General features: G+C 40.5%; 1 protein-coding gene across 1 annotated transcript in view; it reads right to left on the bottom strand.

Moving 5' to 3' along the window:
- Positions 1-19,788, bottom strand: part of cog5 (component of oligomeric golgi complex 5) — a 124,572-nt gene that overhangs the window by 7,462 nt on the left and 97,322 nt on the right. Inside the window, exons 15-19 of the mRNA XM_048554284.2 lie at positions 12,957-13,067; positions 11,618-11,680; positions 5,464-5,567; positions 5,049-5,280; positions 3,291-3,367 (exon numbers count right to left, since the gene is read on the bottom strand). Of these exons, the coding sequence (XP_048410241.1) occupies positions 3,291-3,367; positions 5,049-5,280; positions 5,464-5,567; positions 11,618-11,680; positions 12,957-13,067 (587 nt within the window). The remainder of the gene's footprint in view (positions 1-3,290; positions 3,368-5,048; positions 5,281-5,463; positions 5,568-11,617; positions 11,681-12,956; positions 13,068-19,788) is intronic.

Raw genomic sequence — 19,788 nt, 5'->3', positions numbered from 1 at the left:
CAGAAAGCAGACAAGGGTGGGGATGGAAAAATGTCTTGGGTGGTGGGGTCGGATTGTAGATGGCGGAAGTGTTGGAGGATGATGCATTGTATCCGGAGGTTGGTGGGGTGGTGTGTGAGAACGAGGGGGAATCCTCTTTGGGCGGTTGTGGCGGGGGCGGGGTGTGAGGGATGTGTTGCGGGAAACGCAGATGTGGCGTTCTCGACCACTGTGGGGGGAAAGTTGCAGTCCTTGAAGACTATAACCTGGTGTCATGTGACTTCTGGTGTTTTAACATGGAGATACATAGAACATTAATCCAAAAATAATATAACCTCACCTACATTCCCCTCAATTCACTGCTGTCCATGTGCATGTCCAGCAGTCGCTTAAGTGTCACTAATGACTCCCCTTCCACGACTACCACTGGCAAACTATTCCATGCGCTCACAACTCTCTGGGTGAAGAACCTCCCCCTGACGTCTCCTCTATACCTTCCTCCGAACACCTTAAAACTATGACTCCTCGTGGCAGTCAATCCTGTCCTAGGGAAAACTCTCTGGCTGTCGACTCTATCCATGCCTCTCATTACCTTGTACACCTCGATCAGGTCACCTCTCTTCCTCCTTCTCTCCAGAGAAAAAAGTCCGACTTCAGTCAACCTCTCCTCGTAAGACAAGCTCTCCAGTCCAGGCAGCATCCTGGTAAACCTCCTTTGCACCCTCTCCAAAGCCTCCACATCTTTCCTATAATAGGGTGACCAGAACTGGACACAATATTCCAAGTGTGGTCTCACCAGGGTTTTGTAGAGCTGCAGCATAACCTCGCAGCTCTTAAACTCGATTCCCCTGTTAATGAAAGCCAAAACACCATACGCTTCATCTACTTGGGTGGCAACTTTGAGGGAGCTCTGCACTTGAACACCAAGATCCCGTCGTTCCTCCACACTGCTGAGAATCCTGCCTTTAATCCTATATTCAGCATTTAAGTTTGACCTTCCAAAATGCATCACCTCGCATTTATCCAGGTTGAACTCCATTTGCCATTTCTCAGCCCAGCTCTGCATACTGTCAATGTCTCGCTGAAGCCTGCAATAGCCCTCGATACTATCAACGGCACCTCCAACCTTTGCGTCATCAGCAAACATACTAACCCACCCCTCAACCTCCTAATCCAAGTCATTTATAAAAACTGCAAAGAGCAGAGGCCCAAGAACAGAGCCCTGCAGGACACCGCTCAGCACTGACCTCTGGGCAGAATACTTAACATCTACAACCACTCTCTGCCTCCTGTCAGTCAACCAATTCTGAATCCAAACAGCCAATCACCCTGTATCCCACACCTCCTGAGGAGATGTGTTTTTTTTTACTATCAGAAGATCATTAGTCTGTGTAATTATTTTCCCCAGAAAGCAATGGAAACAACCGTTCCTACCCCATGAGTCAATTTTGTTAACAAGCTTTTCATGTGGTATTTAACATTTTCTTATAATCCAAATAACTGTTAGTTTTGACCTAATTAATTAGGAAAGCTAGCACAGATTTTTTGGTAAATTGTGCATGTAATTTGAGAGTTCTGATGAAGGAGAATCGTCCTATCAAATCTAAAGCAATTGTTTGAGAGGGTCAGTTTGAGACTTTGGGGCATGCACAACCAAACTGAACTAATCCAACATATCCAAACACCCTTTCCAATCTTTGAGTTGATGATGTATTCAAGAACTTCCAGAAGGCATCTAAATAAAGTGCTACATAACAGCCTTATCAATAAAGCTAAACCCCATGAAATAAAAGGGACAGCTGCATCAAAGATTCAAAATTGGCTGTGAGAGGAACAGAATAGTGGTGAATGGTGGTTTCTGGACCTTTGGGGTTCCCCAGAGATTGGTGTTCTACCCATTATTTTCCGACATCTACGTAAATGACAGACTTTGGTGACTTGGGCACAAATTCAGAATTTGCAGGTCTGGTGAACTGTGAAGAGGACCTACGCTGATGGGATGGATGGGCACGTTGCAGAGTAAGTTGTAGAGGTGGGTACAGTTACAACATTCAATTGGCATCTGGATAGATATATGAATAAGAAGGGTTTAGAGGCATATATGCCAAATGCTGGCAAAAGGGACTAGGTCAGATTGCAATGTTTTGTCAGTGCGGACCTAGGGGAATGGTTCTGTGCTGTATTACTCTGATGCGTTAGGGTTAATTTAGATCAGTCTGAACTGACACAATTTGACAAGAAGAATGAGGGAAGACAAAATACAATAAACGATACACTTCCAAAGAGGTGTAGAAGCAATGAGAGCTCAGGTTACCGTGTAAAAATTGTTGAATTTGACAGGGCAGGCTTAGAATGCGATTAAAAAGGCATTTGGAGCCATGGGTTTTTACAAATAACAAAACAAAAAGATTACAATGAACTACTAGTTTGACTTTAAACGAAATAGTGTGTCAATTTGTGAAGGCAGCAGAGTGTGGAATAGATTTATAAAAATTGTTCCAGGAATGAGGCACTTAAATGATGGGGACAGAATGGCAAAGCTGGGCATGTTCAGAACAGACGGTAGAAAGGAAATTGGACAGAGATATTCAAAATTGTGAAGGCTCTGGACAGACAGAAACATTTCCCACTTTGAGAATTGATAACACCAAAATGACAGACAAAATAACCAGAGGAGATATGAGGAAAATCTTTTGTTTAAAATTGTGAATAGTAATGTGCAGAATGCACTGGCAGAGTGTGTGGTGGAAGCAGATTCAACTGTGATTTCAAAAAGCAATTGGATAATGATTCAAAATGTGAAGAAAAATGTAGCACAACAGTGAAAAGAAAGGGGAGTGGGTCTAGTTGCTACAAGGAACCAGCACAGACAGCATGACAGACGGCATTATCTCTTTCTCCACTGTAAGCATTTTATGTTTCATGAAACAGCTGCCTCAGTGTCAGCTCATGGAAACACATCAGATTTGTGCTCTTATTTTGAAATACATAATTATCAAAGAAAAAACTAAGAATTACCTGTGATGTTGGCACCTTGTACATAACATTCTGTGGAAAAACCCTATTAACTCACCATCACTGTTATCATTACTAAATGCATTCATTGCTTTTCACACAATGTTCTGACAATAATAAATCAATTGTGAACATTACAAGAAAGCGTATTTATGACATCTGAAATATTCATCCACAATATATAATCGGAATAAAGTATGAAAAACAAACTTATTACATATTACTTCAATTAGAAATAAAAAGATATGTATTATAAATAATCCCTTGAAACCCAGTTTAATTAGAATTAGACTGACCTGAATGATCTCAGTAATCGATAGGATTTCCCAAGATCTGATACTCTTCTGCAAAGAGGTGCCACTGCTAATTCCATCTGTAAGATTGCAAGATAATGTACAAGTTCTAACCAAACATATACAATATAAAACCAATTTTTAAGCAAGATTTTCTTATTCCTTTGAACTTAAAAAAATGACACAATTATGATGTTTACACATTAACCCACAAATACAGAATACACAACAGCATGTATTGTGCTATTGTATGATGAGTAAGTAAATGTCTTTGTATAAAAAAATGGATGCTACTATTATCATGCCAGCAAAAGTGATATGTCAATAAATATTTAAGGTCTAAACTAAATCTGTCTTGTCACACTTAATATTACTCAACCTTAATAAGAATAAGAAATAAGAGCAACTTGGATCAAATAGCTCGACTTAAGCCTGCTCGGCAATTCAGTACAATCACGGTTGAGTGCCTGTCCAGATTTCATTTTCCTTTCCATTCCCCACAGCTCAATTCCGAGAGATCAAGAAAAATCTCACCTTTAGATGTAAGACTCAATGATGAAGCATCCACCATTCTCTTAGCATTCCAAAGATTCACATGTAAGAAATTTCTCTTCATCTCTATCTTAAATAACTGACCCCTTATTCTGAGCCTGTGCCCTGTGTTCTAGAATCCATAGCCAGGGATGAGCAACAAATGTGTTCACTATAAATGAGCTTAAAAAAAACCACGCTGTTTCAAAAGGTTGTGTGTTTCAGTGAGATCGCCTTTCATTCTTGAGAACGCCAACGAGTAGAGATTTAATTTACTCATAGGATAATTGTCTCATCTAAGAAAACAACCTAGTGAACTATCGCTAGACTGCCTCCAAGGCAAGCATGTTCCTTATATATGAATACCAAAACTGCACTCACCATACTTCAGTCCCTTTGCAGTATAGGCCAACATGTTGTTTGCCTTCCTAATTACTTGCAACATCTGCACATTAACATTTTACGTTTACTACATAAGTATACCCACATACCTGTGAACATCAAGTTTGATGTCCATAAAAAGAATTCTGCTTTGCTATCCTTCGCATCAATATCACTGCTATATATCCAAAAAAGACAAAATTACAGACTAAATATTAATTGAAAGGCAGTACCAAGTGCAGGTTCGAGGTTGGGAAATTCAGAATAATGGGTTTGCACACCAATCCTTCTAGATTTAATGGCAGGACGTGATTACCATCTTTGTTCTCAATTCCTCAGCTACAGTCAACCAAATTAAGAGCCTACCTAACTATTAGGTGGGCTGGCCTTTTGGCATGTGGAATGGAGAGTATCAAGAAGATCTGAGAGAAAATCAATGTTTGGAGCCAGCAAAGATCACGATACAGAGAAAAGGAACAATGGCAAAGATTGTAGATTAAATGCACAATGTCAACAAAAACGTGATCAACTGTCACACAGACAAAGCTCTGACACTATCCAAGCCAAGCGAAATTCTAAAAATTCATGAATTTAGGACACAGTTAATTTAATCTTCTTCAAGAACACGGTTTCACTAAATAATTTTGTCTATCAAAATACAGATTTGGGGATTCTTAGTTTGTTCATTTTATACTACAGCACCCGATTCTCCATGTAGTATAATTTTAGTATTTTTAATCTTGCATTCTATTGTGTTGCACTAAATTTGTACTTTGAAATCGTAAAATAAAATCAACAGAGACAGAGACAAAGACAAAGAAGAAAGTAATACATGTTATTTGTTCTTACCTGTGCAAAATCTGCAGCTAATCTCATTTTACCTCCTTCACCCAATGATTTCAATAGACTTGCATTACGGATAAATAACTGAATCGCTCTCTGCGCAATATTTTCTGCATTGTCATAGATGAAGTCCACGCACTCAAAGTTTTTAAAGTAGTCACTCATGATACGTGATATAAAGCCTTGCAATTCCTTCATGTAAAGAGAACATGGGACCTCTGGCTTCCCAGATGAAGACCTATACAAATGTATATAAATCATATTTAAACTATCCTTCCAGGGGCAAACAATGGGTAAGCTCACCTTAATTCTATAAATATTTTAATTTTTCCTTTATTTAAAGTACATTGTCAAATTCAAAACAGATTTACAATGAAGACACTCTGCGTTAGGTTACTCTGAACTTGCTTTTTGTAATTACCCAGCAAAGTCTTCTTGGTGCATTGTGATAATAATGGCCTCAATGGAGTCTTCTACCGAATTTAGTAATGGCTGGACTGCACTTCCCATGAGAGCTTGAATTGTCTAAAGTGAAAACAAAGATATTAAAATTGAAATTTGATATTAAGAATGTGCTAAGTAGCCTTTAATCATTGTAAGACTATGATTTTTCTTAAATTTGACACTAAAATATTTTCAGCAGCAGCGACCATAATATGATCAAATTTTATTTTTAGCTTGCGAGAGAGGGGAGTAAGAAAGTACTCAGGTACTAACGGACTTCATCCAAAAAGTAGTAGCTAATGAGATTGATAACATTTTGATCTGAATTTTCTAAAACTCCTTTTGTTTGGGCAAAATTACATTTGATTACAAGAGAGCAAATTTAACTCCTTATGTGAAAAAAGGAGTGAGTCAGAAATTAGGAAACTGCAGATCCGTTGACTCAATAACTGTCTTAGGGAAAACGGTAGAAACTATTATTAAAAAGTCATAGCAGGCCATTAAGATTAGTTTAAGCTACTCAAGCAGGCAGAATTGTTTTGAGAAAGAGAAATCATGTTTAAGCAATCTATTAGAGTTCTTTGAAGAAGTAACATGTGCTATGGATAAATGACAGATATACTGTACTTAGATTTCTAGAAGGCAATTGATAAAAGGTTACCACAGAAAATAAAAGCTCACAGTGTGTGGGAAGCATATTGTCATGAATGGAAAATTGGCTAATAGAAACAGTTGGCCTTTTGCAGGTTGGCAAGATGTAACAAATTGTGTGCAACCAGGGTTGGTGATAGGATGTCAACTGCTCACAACTTATATAAAAGACTTGGAACAAGGAAGTCAAACATGCTGTTGCCAAATTTGCTGATGACTCAAAAATAGTTAGGACAGTTAATATAGTCCAACTCGGGAAGGGGCCATACTGGACCTAGTGTTGGGGAATGAGCCCAGCCAGGTGGTTAAAGTTTCAATAGGGGATTAGTTTGGTAATAGTGATCACAATTCTGTAAGTTTTAGAATACTGATGGACAAAGAGGAGAGTGGTCCGAAAGGAAGAGTGCTGAAATGGGGGAAAGCCAACTATAGCAAAATTTGGCAGGAGCTTGGGAACATGAATTGGGAGCAGCTGTTTGAGGGTAAATTCACATTTGATACATGGGAGGTTTTTAAAGAGAGGTTGATTAGAATGCAGGACAGACATGTCCCTGTGAAAATGAGGGATAGAAAGGGCAAGATTAGGGAACCATGGATGACAGGTCAAATTGAGAGACTGGCAAAGAGGAAAAAGGAATCATTCACAAGGTCTAGGTGACTGAAAACAGATGAAGCTTTGGAAGAATATCAGGAAAGTAGGCCAATCTGAAACGAGGAATTAAGACGGCTAAAAGGGGTCATGAGATATCTTTAGCAAACAGAGTTAAGGAAAATCCCACAGCCTTTTATTCGTACATAAGGAGCAAGAAGGTAGCTAGAGAAAGGGTTAGCCCACTCAAGGAAAAAGGAGGGAAGTTATGCGAGGAGTCAGAGAAAATGAGTGAGATTATGCTCAGTATTGGTCACTTAACTTAAGGATGGATGTAAATGTGTGGCAAACAGTTGAAAGGCTACCAAACCAATACTTGAAATGAGTGGTTTAGGTTAAGGAGAAAAGTTGGTCAGGCTAGACTTATATCTGGATTGAAAGAGAAGATCCCGAGTAAATATACAAGACACTGAGGAGTTTGGACAGGATAGATGTGCAAAGCATATGTTATAACAGAACGAAGAACTAGGAGTCCTCAAAATCAGAGATCGCACATTTAAAACGGAAAGTGTTCTCTCAAAGGGTCACAAGTCTTTGGAAATCTTATTGAAAAGGTGGTAGAAGCAAAGCCCTTGAATATTTTAAGCTCAAAACAGAAGGAGATATATTCTCAGAGATAATGGGAGCTGCAGATGCTGGAGAATTCCAAGATAATAAAATGTGAGGCTGGATGAACACAACAGGCCAAGCAGCATCTCAGGAGCACAAAAGCTGACGTTTCGGGCCTAGACCCTTCATCAGAGAGGGGGATGGGGAGAGGGAACTGGAATAAATAGGGAGAGAGGGGGAGGCGGACCGAAGATGGAGAGTAAAGAAGATAGGTGGAGAGAGTATAGGTGGGGAGGTAGGGAGGGGATAGGTCATTCCAGGGAAGACGGACAGGTCAAGGAGGTGGGATGAGGTTAGTAGGTAGATAGGGGTGCGGCTTGGGGTGGGAGGAAGGGATGGGTGAGAGGAAGAACCGGTTAGGGAGGCAGAGACAGGTTGGACTGGTTTTGGGATGGTGGGTGGGGGGGAAAGAGCTGGGCTGGTTTTGTGGTGCAGTGGGGGGAGGGGACGAACTGGGCTGGTTTAGGGATGCAGTTGGGGAAGGGGAGATTTTGAAACTGGTGAAGTCCACATTGATACCATTAGGCTGCAGGGTTCCCAGGCGGAATATGAGTTGCTGTTCCTGCTGTTCCTACTCCTCCCACTTCCTACAGACTAAGGGGGTGGCCACGGGCACCCGCATGGGCCCCAGCTATGCCTGCCTCTTTGTAGGTTACGTGGAACAGTCCCTCTTCCGCACCTACACAGGCCCCAAACCCCACCTCTTCCTCCGGTACATTGATGACTGTATCGGCGCCGCCTCTTGCTCCCCAGAGGAGCTCGAACAGTTCATCTACTTCACCAACACCTTCCACCCCAACCTTCAGTTCACCTGGGCCATCTCCAGCACATCCCTCACCTTCCTGGACCTCTCAGTCTCCATCTCAGGCAACCAGCTTGTAACTGATGTCCATTTCAAGCCCACCGACTCCCACAGCTACCTAGAATAGACCTCCTCCCACCCACCCTCCTGCAAAAATTCCATCCCCTATTCCCAATTCCTCCGCCTCCGCCGCATCTGCTCCCACGATAAGACATTCCACTCCCGCACATCCCAGATGTCCAAGTTCTTCAAGGACCGCAACTTTCCCTCCACAGTGATCGAGAAGGCCCTTGACCGCGTCTCCCGTATTTCCTGCAACACATCCCTCACACCCCGCCCCCGCCACAACCGCCCTAAGAGGATCCCTCTCGTTCTCACACACCACCCTACCAACCTCCGGATACAACGCATCATCCTCCGACACTTCCGCCATTTACAATCCGACCCCACCACCCAAGACATTTTTCCATCCCCACCCCTGTCTGCTTTCCGGAGAGACCACTCTCTCCGTGACTCCCTTGTTCGCTCCACACTGCCGTCCAACCCCACTACACCCGGCACCTTCCCCTGCAACCGTAGGAAGTGCTACACTTGCCCCCACACCTCCTCCCTCACCCCTATCCCAGGCCCCAAGATGACATTCCACATTAAGCAGAGGTTCACCTGCACATCTGCCAATGTGGTATACTGCATCCACTGTACCCGGTGTGGCTTCCTCTACATTGGGGAAACCAAGCGGAGGCTTGGAGACCGCTTTGCAGAACACCTCCGCTCAGTTCGCAACAAACAACTGCACCTCCCAGTTGCAAACCATTTCCACTCCCCCTCCCATTCTTTAGATGACATGTCCATCATGGGCCTCCTGCAGTGCCACAATGATGCCACCCGAAGGTTGCAGGAACAGCAACTCATATTCTGCCTGGGAACCCTGCAGCCTAATGGTATCAATGTGGACTTCACCAGTTTCAAAATCTCCCCTTCCCCAACTGCATCCCTAAACCAGCCCAGCTCTTCTCCCCCACCCACTGCATCCCAAAACCAGTCTAACCTGTCTCTGCCTCCCTAACCGGTTCTTCCTCTCACCTATCCCTTCCTCCCACCCCAAGCCGCACCCCCATCTACCTACTAACCTCATCCCACCTCCTTGACCTGTCCGTCTTCCCTGGACTGACCTATCCCCTCCCTACCTCCCCACCTATACTCTCTCCACCTATCTTCTTTACTCTCCATCTTCGGTCCGCCTCCCCCTCTCTCCCTATTTATTCCAGTTCCCTCTCCCCATCCCCCTCTCTGATGAAGGGTCTAGGCCCGAAATGTCAGCTTTTGTGCTCCTGAGATGCTGCTTGGCCTGCTGTGTTCATCCAGCCTCACATTTTATTATCCAGGAGATATATTCTTACTGAGCAAGAGGATGAAAGGGAATCAGGGGTATTTGCGAATGCATATTTGAGGTTAAAATCAGATCAATAATGATCAAACTGAATGGCAGAGGGGCCAAATCATCTACATCCCCTCCTTATTCATAATGCAAATAATTTGGATAATGATAACTGCTTCTCATAGTCTAAAAACTGCATAAGATTCAGCACAAACAGGCATAAATTGTTCATGGAGAGATTGCAAAAAAAAAGTTGACATAGGCCAGGAATGAAAGCATTCATGCTGCTTTAGGGGAGTCCGGATGACCGTAAATGTCATATTCTTGTTTAAAAAAAAAGATAAACGTAACAAATGGCAGAACAGTTAGTGCGCCAGTGGTGAGAATATGGTTTGAGACAGTAATTCCAGCAAAATTATCTGGCTTTTGGGGAAGTATGAACGAATAAATGAAAGAATACATTTGACAAAGGAAAATTTTTTTGGCTTCATTAAGTTCTTCATAAAAACTATGAGATTGAAAGGATTGTGGCAGTATGATACTTGGCTAATGCACAGAAAACAGAAGTGGTGATGCTAAATTTTATAGTTTACAGTGCTATTCCACAGGGTCACTATTTGGGCCATTGTTCTTTTCATATAACTTAGTGACTTAAATATGCAGCATGTAATTCCAAAATGCAGTTAACAATATAGAAGATAGTGATAGAATTCAGCACTGTATAGACAGGCTTGCGAAACAGGTAGACACATGCCAGTTGATATTTAACACAGTTTTGTGAAGGTTCTCAGAAGCTGAGGCTGTTTTCCTTAAAGGAAATTCAAAGGAAAGTTTACAAAAGGTATTCAAAATCATGAACGGTCGTATTATGAGTAAATAAAAATAATTTATTTCCAATGGCAGAAAGATAGGTAACCACTGGTTGCCTTCTAAAGTGATTGAAAAAAAAAATTCATAAGTGCCTGCTGTAGGAAGGACGTTGTGAAATCTTAAAGGGTTAACTAAAGATTTACCAGGATATGCTAGGGTTGGAGGGTTTGAGCTATAGGGAGAGGCTGAATAGGCTGGGGCTATTTTCCCTAGAGCATCGGAGGCTGAGGGATGACCTTGTAGAAGTTTATAAAATCATGAGGGACACAGATAGGGTGAATAGCCAAGAATTTTTTCCCCAGGGTAGGGGAGTCAAAAACTAGAGGGCACAGGTTCAAGGTGAGAGGAATGATTTAAAAAGGGACCCAAGGGGCAACTTTCTCATGCAGGAGGTGGTGTATTTATGGAATGAACGGCCAGAAGAAGTGGTGGAGGCAGGTACAATTGCAACATCTAAAAGGTATCTGGATGGGTACATGAATAGGAAGGGTGTAGAGGGATATGGGCTAAATGCCAGAAAATAGGACTATATTCATTTTGGATATCTGGTCCGCATGACCAAGTTGGACTGATGGGTCTGTTTACGTACTGTACAGCTCTATGACTCTATGTTGCAAATTCTTTTAAAAGCTGTCTGAAAGGATTGGTGAAATCAGATTCAGTATTAACATCCACAAACGAAATGGATAAATGCTTGAAAGGAGAAATTTGCAGAGGTATGAAGTAAAAACTGAGCACTGAAATTAGTAGAATAACTCCTGCAAGAAGCTGCCAAAAGTTGTTGTGCTATTTTATACTATGATACATCAGAAGTGTATTCCTGAGGATGGCTGTTAGGATACATTAATGAATCAGATGGATCAGATATACATTGCAACTGTCCACACAATGCTTCTCACTTTGGAGAGGATGAAAATGACATTTGCTCTTGGAATGTCCTTGGATGGAGACTCTTCCAATTGGCTACTGTAGCTACAGTGGAAGATCAGCAGTAATCCCAGACGAACTGTGTAAATGAGATTTTGAAAATGAAGGTGTAAATTCCAGATTTGATCTTTCCACTCAAAAAAACCCCAAAGGAAAAACCAAAAACAGTGTTGTAATCCTTCTATTCGTGATCATGAATATAAAAGACTCAGTAATCCAATAGTCAAAAAAAGCATGCAATTTACCTCCAAAGCCGTTCTAATTGTTTGTTCAGCAGCTGAAGGTAAAGAGGTCAATGTAGATAATACCTGGAAAAGCAAGCAATAGATATGTAATACTCGCTGCTGACGTTTTGAACACATATCTCCTCTCAATCCCCTTTTCACTAAAGGACTGCCTCCTCATCTTATTTCTTGTCACTTAGAAACTCAAGTTTATGAACTCATTAACTTTATTCTGCACCTTATCGAATATATTTTTAAGAACAGAATTCCCAAAACTGCACTGAATATTCCAAATGTGTCAACAATAATAAAATCAGATGAAACTTTGACTAAGATTACAATCATGTTGTAAAGGCAGAAAACAAGATCACTGGTTCCTGGACTACAATGAGGAGAGTTCTTAAATGGATACTGATATCTTCCTTACTTTTGAAGCTGTATCGTATGTTCTGTGGAGGATAAACTAATGAGAAAAAAAATGACCATGATCAAGTTTACTAATTATTGAGCTTTTGCCTGTTGCACTGCAGTTAAAAGCAGGCTTAGGGTGTTAGGCTTCAATAAATCAGTTTGGTAAAAGCGTCAGAACAAATAAATTAATTACAATGTTCTATCAAAACTACACCTCCACCCCCCACTGAAATCTTGTATCAAAAATCTTTTCACACCTCTACTCACCAGCCCAACCTTACCCCAAGGCAGGGAACAATGGCCAAGCTTTAACAACCTTTCCATATTTAAACAGCAGCATGGTCTGGTAAACTGCATTATTTCTTTGCCTGAATTCTGTCAACCCTAATTACTAAGAGAACAGATGTGGTGATACGTTCTAGGGTTTCAACAGGTTTCACTGACAATCGTTCTGACAGACAGGGTCCAACACCGGCCATTTCTCTGTTTTCTGACATCACACCTAATCAAGATGATGTCATGGAACAGGCTAGAAATATAGAAGAATATTTTGTATACTTTTTTAATTACTTTAATGTTGTATCATCAATTCCTGACTCTGTCTCATTCCATTCCACAGCAAGAGTGGGTTCTGTCTGTGCTATACCAGTCAGAGCGTATCTAGCACTTTTTACTTGGAATCGAGACTGTTATATCAGGAGAAAATCCCAGCATAGTGCAATTCTATAGTGAAACTGCTCCAGTTGAAAATACAGCTCTTTTGGCTAAATTGAAAGATTTCACTTCAAATTATTTCTCAAAATTACTCCAGATCAAGATAAACAAGTGAAAAAAATATCCAAGTTGTAAAATGGAAAATTCAAAATTTATTGCATGGGTACAACGATATGGCTGACATTATACCATTCATTCTTTTCCACAGACATGCAGTAATAAATTCAATTCTTACCTTCAACATCAACTGATTCAATTTGTACAATGAATTCACCACTGCTACATTCCTTCTCTGTCCCTCAGTCAGTGGCCCAATCACTTGACTAGCATCGCCCTGTGTGGACAACTGCAAAAACAAATTTTAAAATTAAATTAGGTATAACATGTTTCTTTACTCTTATAACTGGACAAGATTGTTTGGTTTTCATCAATTTAGATCACAGGTTTTGTTCAATGTGCTTCCCATTCTTCACTTCAGCTGAGTTTGACCAGGCAGATTGAGTATTCTATGTGACTGATAAATGTTAACATGTAGTGCATCACAAGACAGCCTATTTGCATTCAATTACCTTCCTCCATAACTACCTTATTCTCACAGCCTGAAATCCTCATTCCACACTTCTACTGCCATCAATTATGACAACATCATCCTCTGCCTCAAGTTTAATTTTCCCCTCTGTTCCCATCAAAAAAAAACCTTAAGTCATTGTGTTCCTGGTTACTAAGATTCTCTCCTTAAACCTCACAGCCTTGTTACATTCATGGTACTTTCAAAAGACTCCTCACATTCAGTGAGCTTGATGATCACCCAACTCCTCGTTTTCTATTCAACATCTAAATCAATTATCAACTTGCAAATTGCGTTGCATATCTTATCTTCCATAGAAGTCCTATGCAAATACATTGTATGTTGCTGATGAAGTATGAATGTGGAAACCAGGAAAATTAAACAGCCAGGTTAAATGACTATGAGAGTGGAGTTGCATTCACATTAACTTGGGCATCTTACACAGCAGGAAATAAATAGGACATATGGGCACCATTTTCCATTATGGGTTGACATGCCAACATAGGCACCAAATACAGGTCTCAACCCTGAAACATGCCAGCAGCAACAATCCAATAATGACTTTTGCTGCATTGACTAATTATCGATGAAAAGAAACATTCAAATTCTCATTAGGGCAGTGAGAGTGAGCTCTCAAAGTTTGAGGCATCCTCTCAGCACTTTTAAACACTTAAAAAAACAAAAATAGCCACTCAATTTCTTTCTTCCTCAAGATGGATTTCTGCCACTAATGCCAGCTTTCCTTTACGGGAACACATTCCACATTCTTACCACTCTGCAAACATTTCTCCCAAAATTCCCATTAAATTCATTACTATGTTATACTTGACTTTATAAAGGATCACAAATTGTTGTTTTTGCACTAGAAATTGGGAATGGAATTTGAACACGGTTAAAATATCAGGAGAGTTTTTCAACTTGAAAACCAAGTAGGATTGTGTGGCACACATTTTTAGCTGCACAAAATAAAAGTGCTTTTAGAACAGTGAGGTTACTACATTATGAAATAGAGACACCAGGAAGCTTTAAGCTTAGAAGAAACTGCCTGACAACAGCCTTCAGATTGGTCCAGCAGGAATCTATCATCACAGAAATTTGATACAGATCTGTAGGTGCACTTTAGCCAAAGATATCCAGAAAGCAGAAAACATCTCCCTGTTCAAGTAAAAAAACAGAAAACCTAAAGACCCGAAAAACAAAGAATTCCAATACAAGAAAAGACCAATGCCCACTTGACCACCTATCTGATCAAAGAACAATTTTCAATTAGCAGATAATATGTTGTAATTACTAAATGTGGTTCAATTCTAGCCTCGGGTAACCGTCTGTGTGGAGTTTGCACATTCTCCCCATGTCTGCGTGGGTTTCCTCTGGGTCCTCTGGTTTCCAAAGATGTGCAGGCTCGGTGGATTGGCCATGCTAAATTGCCCATACTGTTCAGGGGTGTGTGAGTTATAGGGGGATGGGTCTGTGTGGGATGCTCCAAGGGGTGGTGTGAACTTGTTGGGCCGAAGGGCCTGTTTCCACACTGTAGGGAATCTAAAAACTATCTAAAACACAAAGAACAGAAAGAAGTAACTCACTCTTTTGCAGTCTGGACTTCTGATCTACAGAATACTTTACCCTGTAATATTTCTATCCAACTATCGTTCTTTTGTCTATCTCATGTGTGAGCAAATTTGCGTGATTAAGATCTTAAAGGGGCATAATTTAAGTCGCATTATGGTAGATCAGTGACTTTTTTCTCTGGCAATTGTTAAATAGATTTTCTTCCAATAAACAAAGTTATCTTCCTGTTAATGACAATACCTAGTGCAAATTACTTTTGTCTTAACAGTAAAATAAATTCTATCACCTTGGTGATTCAGTTGTGGTTTTTTTTTCATATTTATGATGGCTTATGGAATAGTGGGGCTGGATTATCTGCACACTCTTCCCAATTAAGTCAATAACAACTTCTGGCTTTAGACTCAGCCACAAGTGGATACATTTTCTCAATATTCATTTTATTTTTGCTATTAAAAGATATCCATGGGGTACACAGAATGGATATAGGGGAACATTAAGTGGACTGTGATCACTGTCCCAAGGTATCCTATTAGCAATGAAAAATGATAAGCAGCATTCCAGAGTAAAAGTAATTAATTGGGGTGAAAATCCAGCAAATTGGAATCAAGCATTGGCAGGTATAACTAACTGAACATTGAGCTGTCTTTAAAGTGGAAACAGTACAAGTACATTAGCAACCACAAAGGGGGAAGGTAGGAAAAATAAAGTCAGTTTCCTGGATGTCAAAAGGATGCAGTAAAATGAAGCAGAAAAAAGAGTATGACAGAATGACATGACATGTTGTTCACACTTGTGTTATCAGTTGATGCATCAGAATACAGGAAGGAGAGGAGTGTTGGTGTCGGATGCAATGATAACAATCTCTCTCTCAATATCAGCAAAATAAAACTGATTAACTTCAGGAAGAAAGGAGGATGACATGCCCCTATCTACATCATTGGAGCTGAGGTAGGGAGGGTCTATAGCGTCAAGTTCCTAACAGTGATATGACCAACTATCTGTCCTGGATCTCCCATATAGATGCAATGGTCACGAAGTCACAACAACACCTCTTCTTCCTCAGGAGTCTTAGGAAATTCGGCATATTCATAAGGGCCCTCACTAACCTTTACAGATGCACCACAGAAAGCATTCTATCTGGGCTCAAAATGGCTTAGCACATCACCTACTCTGCCCAGGACCATAATAAGCTACAGAAAATTGTGTATATAGCCCAGATCAACACAAAAGCAACCTCCCATCTATGGACTCCATCTACACTTCTCATTGCCACAGAAAGGTTGCCAACATCAAAGACTTTTGCCACCCTGGTAATACTCTCTTCCAAACTCTTCCGTTGGGCAGAAACACAGAAGCTTAAATAGATGTAACAATAGGTTCAAGAACAGCTCATTCTCTGCTGTTATTAGACTGCTGAATAGACTTCTCCAAATTTCAAATCTAATGTTTATCTTGCTTTCATGCATCTCCTGTGCAGCCATATCCTTATATGCCTCACTCTGGCTAAACACCCTATGATCTGTATGTCCTTGTATGTTATGATCTGCCTGTCCTGGGTGCAAAACAAAACTTCACTGTACTTAGATGCATGTGACAAAATAACCCTGGATCGAATACTGAATTCAGAGAGAGTGGGGGAGAGAGAGAGAATTAACACCAAGGCACTATCAACAATCTTACATTCATCCTCAGGTACAAGAATGGTGCCACTGGAGAATTCCAAATGATTCAAATGGGGGCTAGAATAAACCCAGCAACTACAGGCCAGTCAATTTAAGCTCAGTGGTAGAGAAACTTTTAGAAATGATAATCTGGGATAAAATTCGCATTAGCTTGGACAATCCTGGACCACTGAGATTGGTACAAAACTTAGAAGTGTTGGGAACAGTGCGAAGGATAATGTTAGATTTCAAAAGTTAATAGGCTAGGAAATGGAGTGATGTGGCAGATGAAATTTATTGCAAAGGAATGTAAAGTGGTACACTTTAATCAGAAGAACAAGGAGAAGCAATACAAAATAAAGGATATGAAACAAATAAGTAAATTAACTGTACAAACAGAGATTAATAGGTATGATCTCAGCCATTATGGAAACATGGTTACACGAAGACAAAAAGGTGGGAACTAAATATTCAGGATATGTGACTTTTTGAAGGATGGGAAGAAGGAAAGGGTAGTGGGGTAACCTTGTTAATATGAATTATAACAAATACGATAGCAAGAAATAATCTTGAATTGGAAAATGTAGAATCCATATGGGTGGAATTACAAAATAACAAAGGGAAGATGGCACTGGTTGGAGCAATGTATAGGCTCCTCGGCAGGAGCAATATTGTAGAAATAATAATAAATTAGGAGATAATGAAGGCATGTAAGAAAAGGCAGTACATTAATCATGGGTGACTTTACTTTAATATTCCCATAGCTTGGGAAAATCAAACTGACAAAGGTGGCGACATGGAATGGAAGCATTCAAAGACATTATTTGGAACCGCTTCCCAAAAGAATATTTGTGGATCAAAACAAGGAACAGGCTATTTTGTATCTCCTTAAACTGTTAGCATACCAATGCATTGGCTTCTGGTTCTGGAAGTCACCCCCATGCCTGGACTGCAGACTTACTAGTACAGGTCAGGAATCCTTCATTCGCAAAACTCTGAACCAACGAGTTTTCGTAACAAGAGGGTATTCTTGGCTTTATTTTCCTAAGTACACAATAATCCATTTGGGTCTGTTTGCATCCTTTGGAAACAAACTACGCTAAACCTGAATGGACCTAAAACCAAAGTCTTTTTCTAAGGGCCCCAAATGGACCCATGGAGATGTTGAGTCTGGGCTTTTGGGAAAAAAAAAATCCATTGCTTTCAAGCTCACAGGAACTAAGTGAAACTTTTTCCCTAAAAGCCAGAACTCCGCATCTCCATGGGTCCACTTCCGAAAATACTTTTGGTCTTTAGATCGTTTCACTTTTCAGACAAACAAATCATTGATACGCAATCTAAATATTTTATGGTCCTTGAGAAGAATCTTGGACAAATGATGGCATTATTTAACTTCACAACCAATCTTGAAGTATTCAAATGATGCATATCACAAGTTTACTCGAAGATCATGAAGTGAATATGAGGAGTGGAAAAACTGCAAGAACTGCTTAAAAGTTAGTAACAAATTTGACTAAGAAAAATTCATCATTGGTGAGAGGTCAATGATAAGGTTACCTATTGTGATATTATACGTATCCCAATCTTTTGGATTAAGTTTGAAAGCTTAAAAATCCTTGCATTTTATCTTGATTTGCTTTTATGAGAAGGCTACTGCTGAGTAACTGCTGCTTTATAGGACTGTCACGACCAATTTCCATCAATTTGCTGATAACCGATAGTATACTGGTGGGGCAGTAATTGATTTGTTCCGATTTTTGTGGATGGGACATAACTTGGCACTTCTTTTTAAATAAAAAGAATATTCCAGAGATCTGAATAAGAGTCAAAGAACAAAGAACAATACAGCTAGGGACAGGCCCTCCAGCCCTTCAAGCTTGCATTGACACATTTTGCCCTTCCATATTAAAACTGTCTTCACTTACAGGATCTGTACCCCTCTGTTCTCTTTCAATTCACGTATTCATCCAGGTGGGATGCTTCTTGAAAGCTGCTATTGTGTCTGCTTCCACCATCCCTGGCAATGTGTTCCAGGCACTCACCACTATTTGTGTGAAAAACGTGCCTCCCACATCCCTTTTAAACCTCCCCTACTCACATGCTGGACCTGTTATGACAGGGAATGGCTGAACACCTCTGATAATTAAACTAAAAAGACGAGCTCCTATCTGTCATGACAGGAGTAGAGGTTCCCCGCTCATCTTTCCCCTTGTCATCTATTAAAAGAATGGTTAAAGAAAAAAGAAAATCCCTGATCTCCAATGTAAAAGTAACAAGAAACAAATTTATTTAACCCAACAATGAACAAATTAACAAAATTAATAACAAACCGACAATTCCCCTTAGAATAAATACTCCCTAACTCCACCAACATCCCCACTCCTCCCAATTAATCCCCTCCATTAAACAAATTCAAATGTGGTCATTAATCCCCACCCCCACCTGTAAAGTTGGTAGAGATGGTGACTGAAAACTGCCTGCCTATCAACTGTTACCAACGAGATAACCAAATTAGGGAGTCGGACCATTCCGGCTGTTCATGCCAAGATTCCCAGATTAGGGAGCTGGACCATAAAGCTGTTCATATCAAGATTCCCAGATGGGAGACATGGAACCTTATGGTATGGAGGACAATGCACTTCGGAAGATGGCTACAGATGTTGAAGGTCAGTCACCTCAGCTCCAGGACATCTGTGTAAGGGCTCTTCAAAGGTATGTATTTCTAATCAACATATTCAGAAATTTTATGATGCACACCTGCAGCAGGTGGGACTTGAATACACGTCTTCTAGCTCACAGGCAGAGACATTACCGCTGTACCACAGAAGCCTTAGTTCCCCACAGTAGTGTCTTAGGCCTAACCATCTTTAGCTACTTAGTCAATGACCTTCCTTTCATGCTAAGATCAGAAGTGGGCAGGTTCAGCGATGATTACACAAAATTAAACATCATTCACAACTTCTTAGGTAGTAAAGCAGTCCATGTCAAATGCAGCAAGAGTTGGACAATATCCAGGCTTATGGTGAAAAGTGGCAAGTACCATTTGTTTCATATATACAAGGCAATGTCTCTTTTTGGAGATGGTCAATCTAACCACTAACCCTTGATACTCGTTACCATCACTGAATCCCCTCCTATCAATTTCCCAGGGTTACTATTGGCCACAGACCTAACTGGACTAGCCAGATAAATACAGTGGCTACAAGAGTAGGTGAGAGGTTAAGGAATTCTGAATCACATGACTCCTCAACAGCTGTCCAGCATTTACA

Source organism: Stegostoma tigrinum, chromosome 25, assembly GCF_030684315.1.
Source record: "Stegostoma tigrinum isolate sSteTig4 chromosome 25, sSteTig4.hap1, whole genome shotgun sequence".
Lineage (NCBI taxonomy): Eukaryota > Metazoa > Chordata > Chondrichthyes > Orectolobiformes > Stegostomatidae > Stegostoma > Stegostoma tigrinum.
This window is presented reverse-complemented; position numbering and strand designations above follow the sequence as displayed.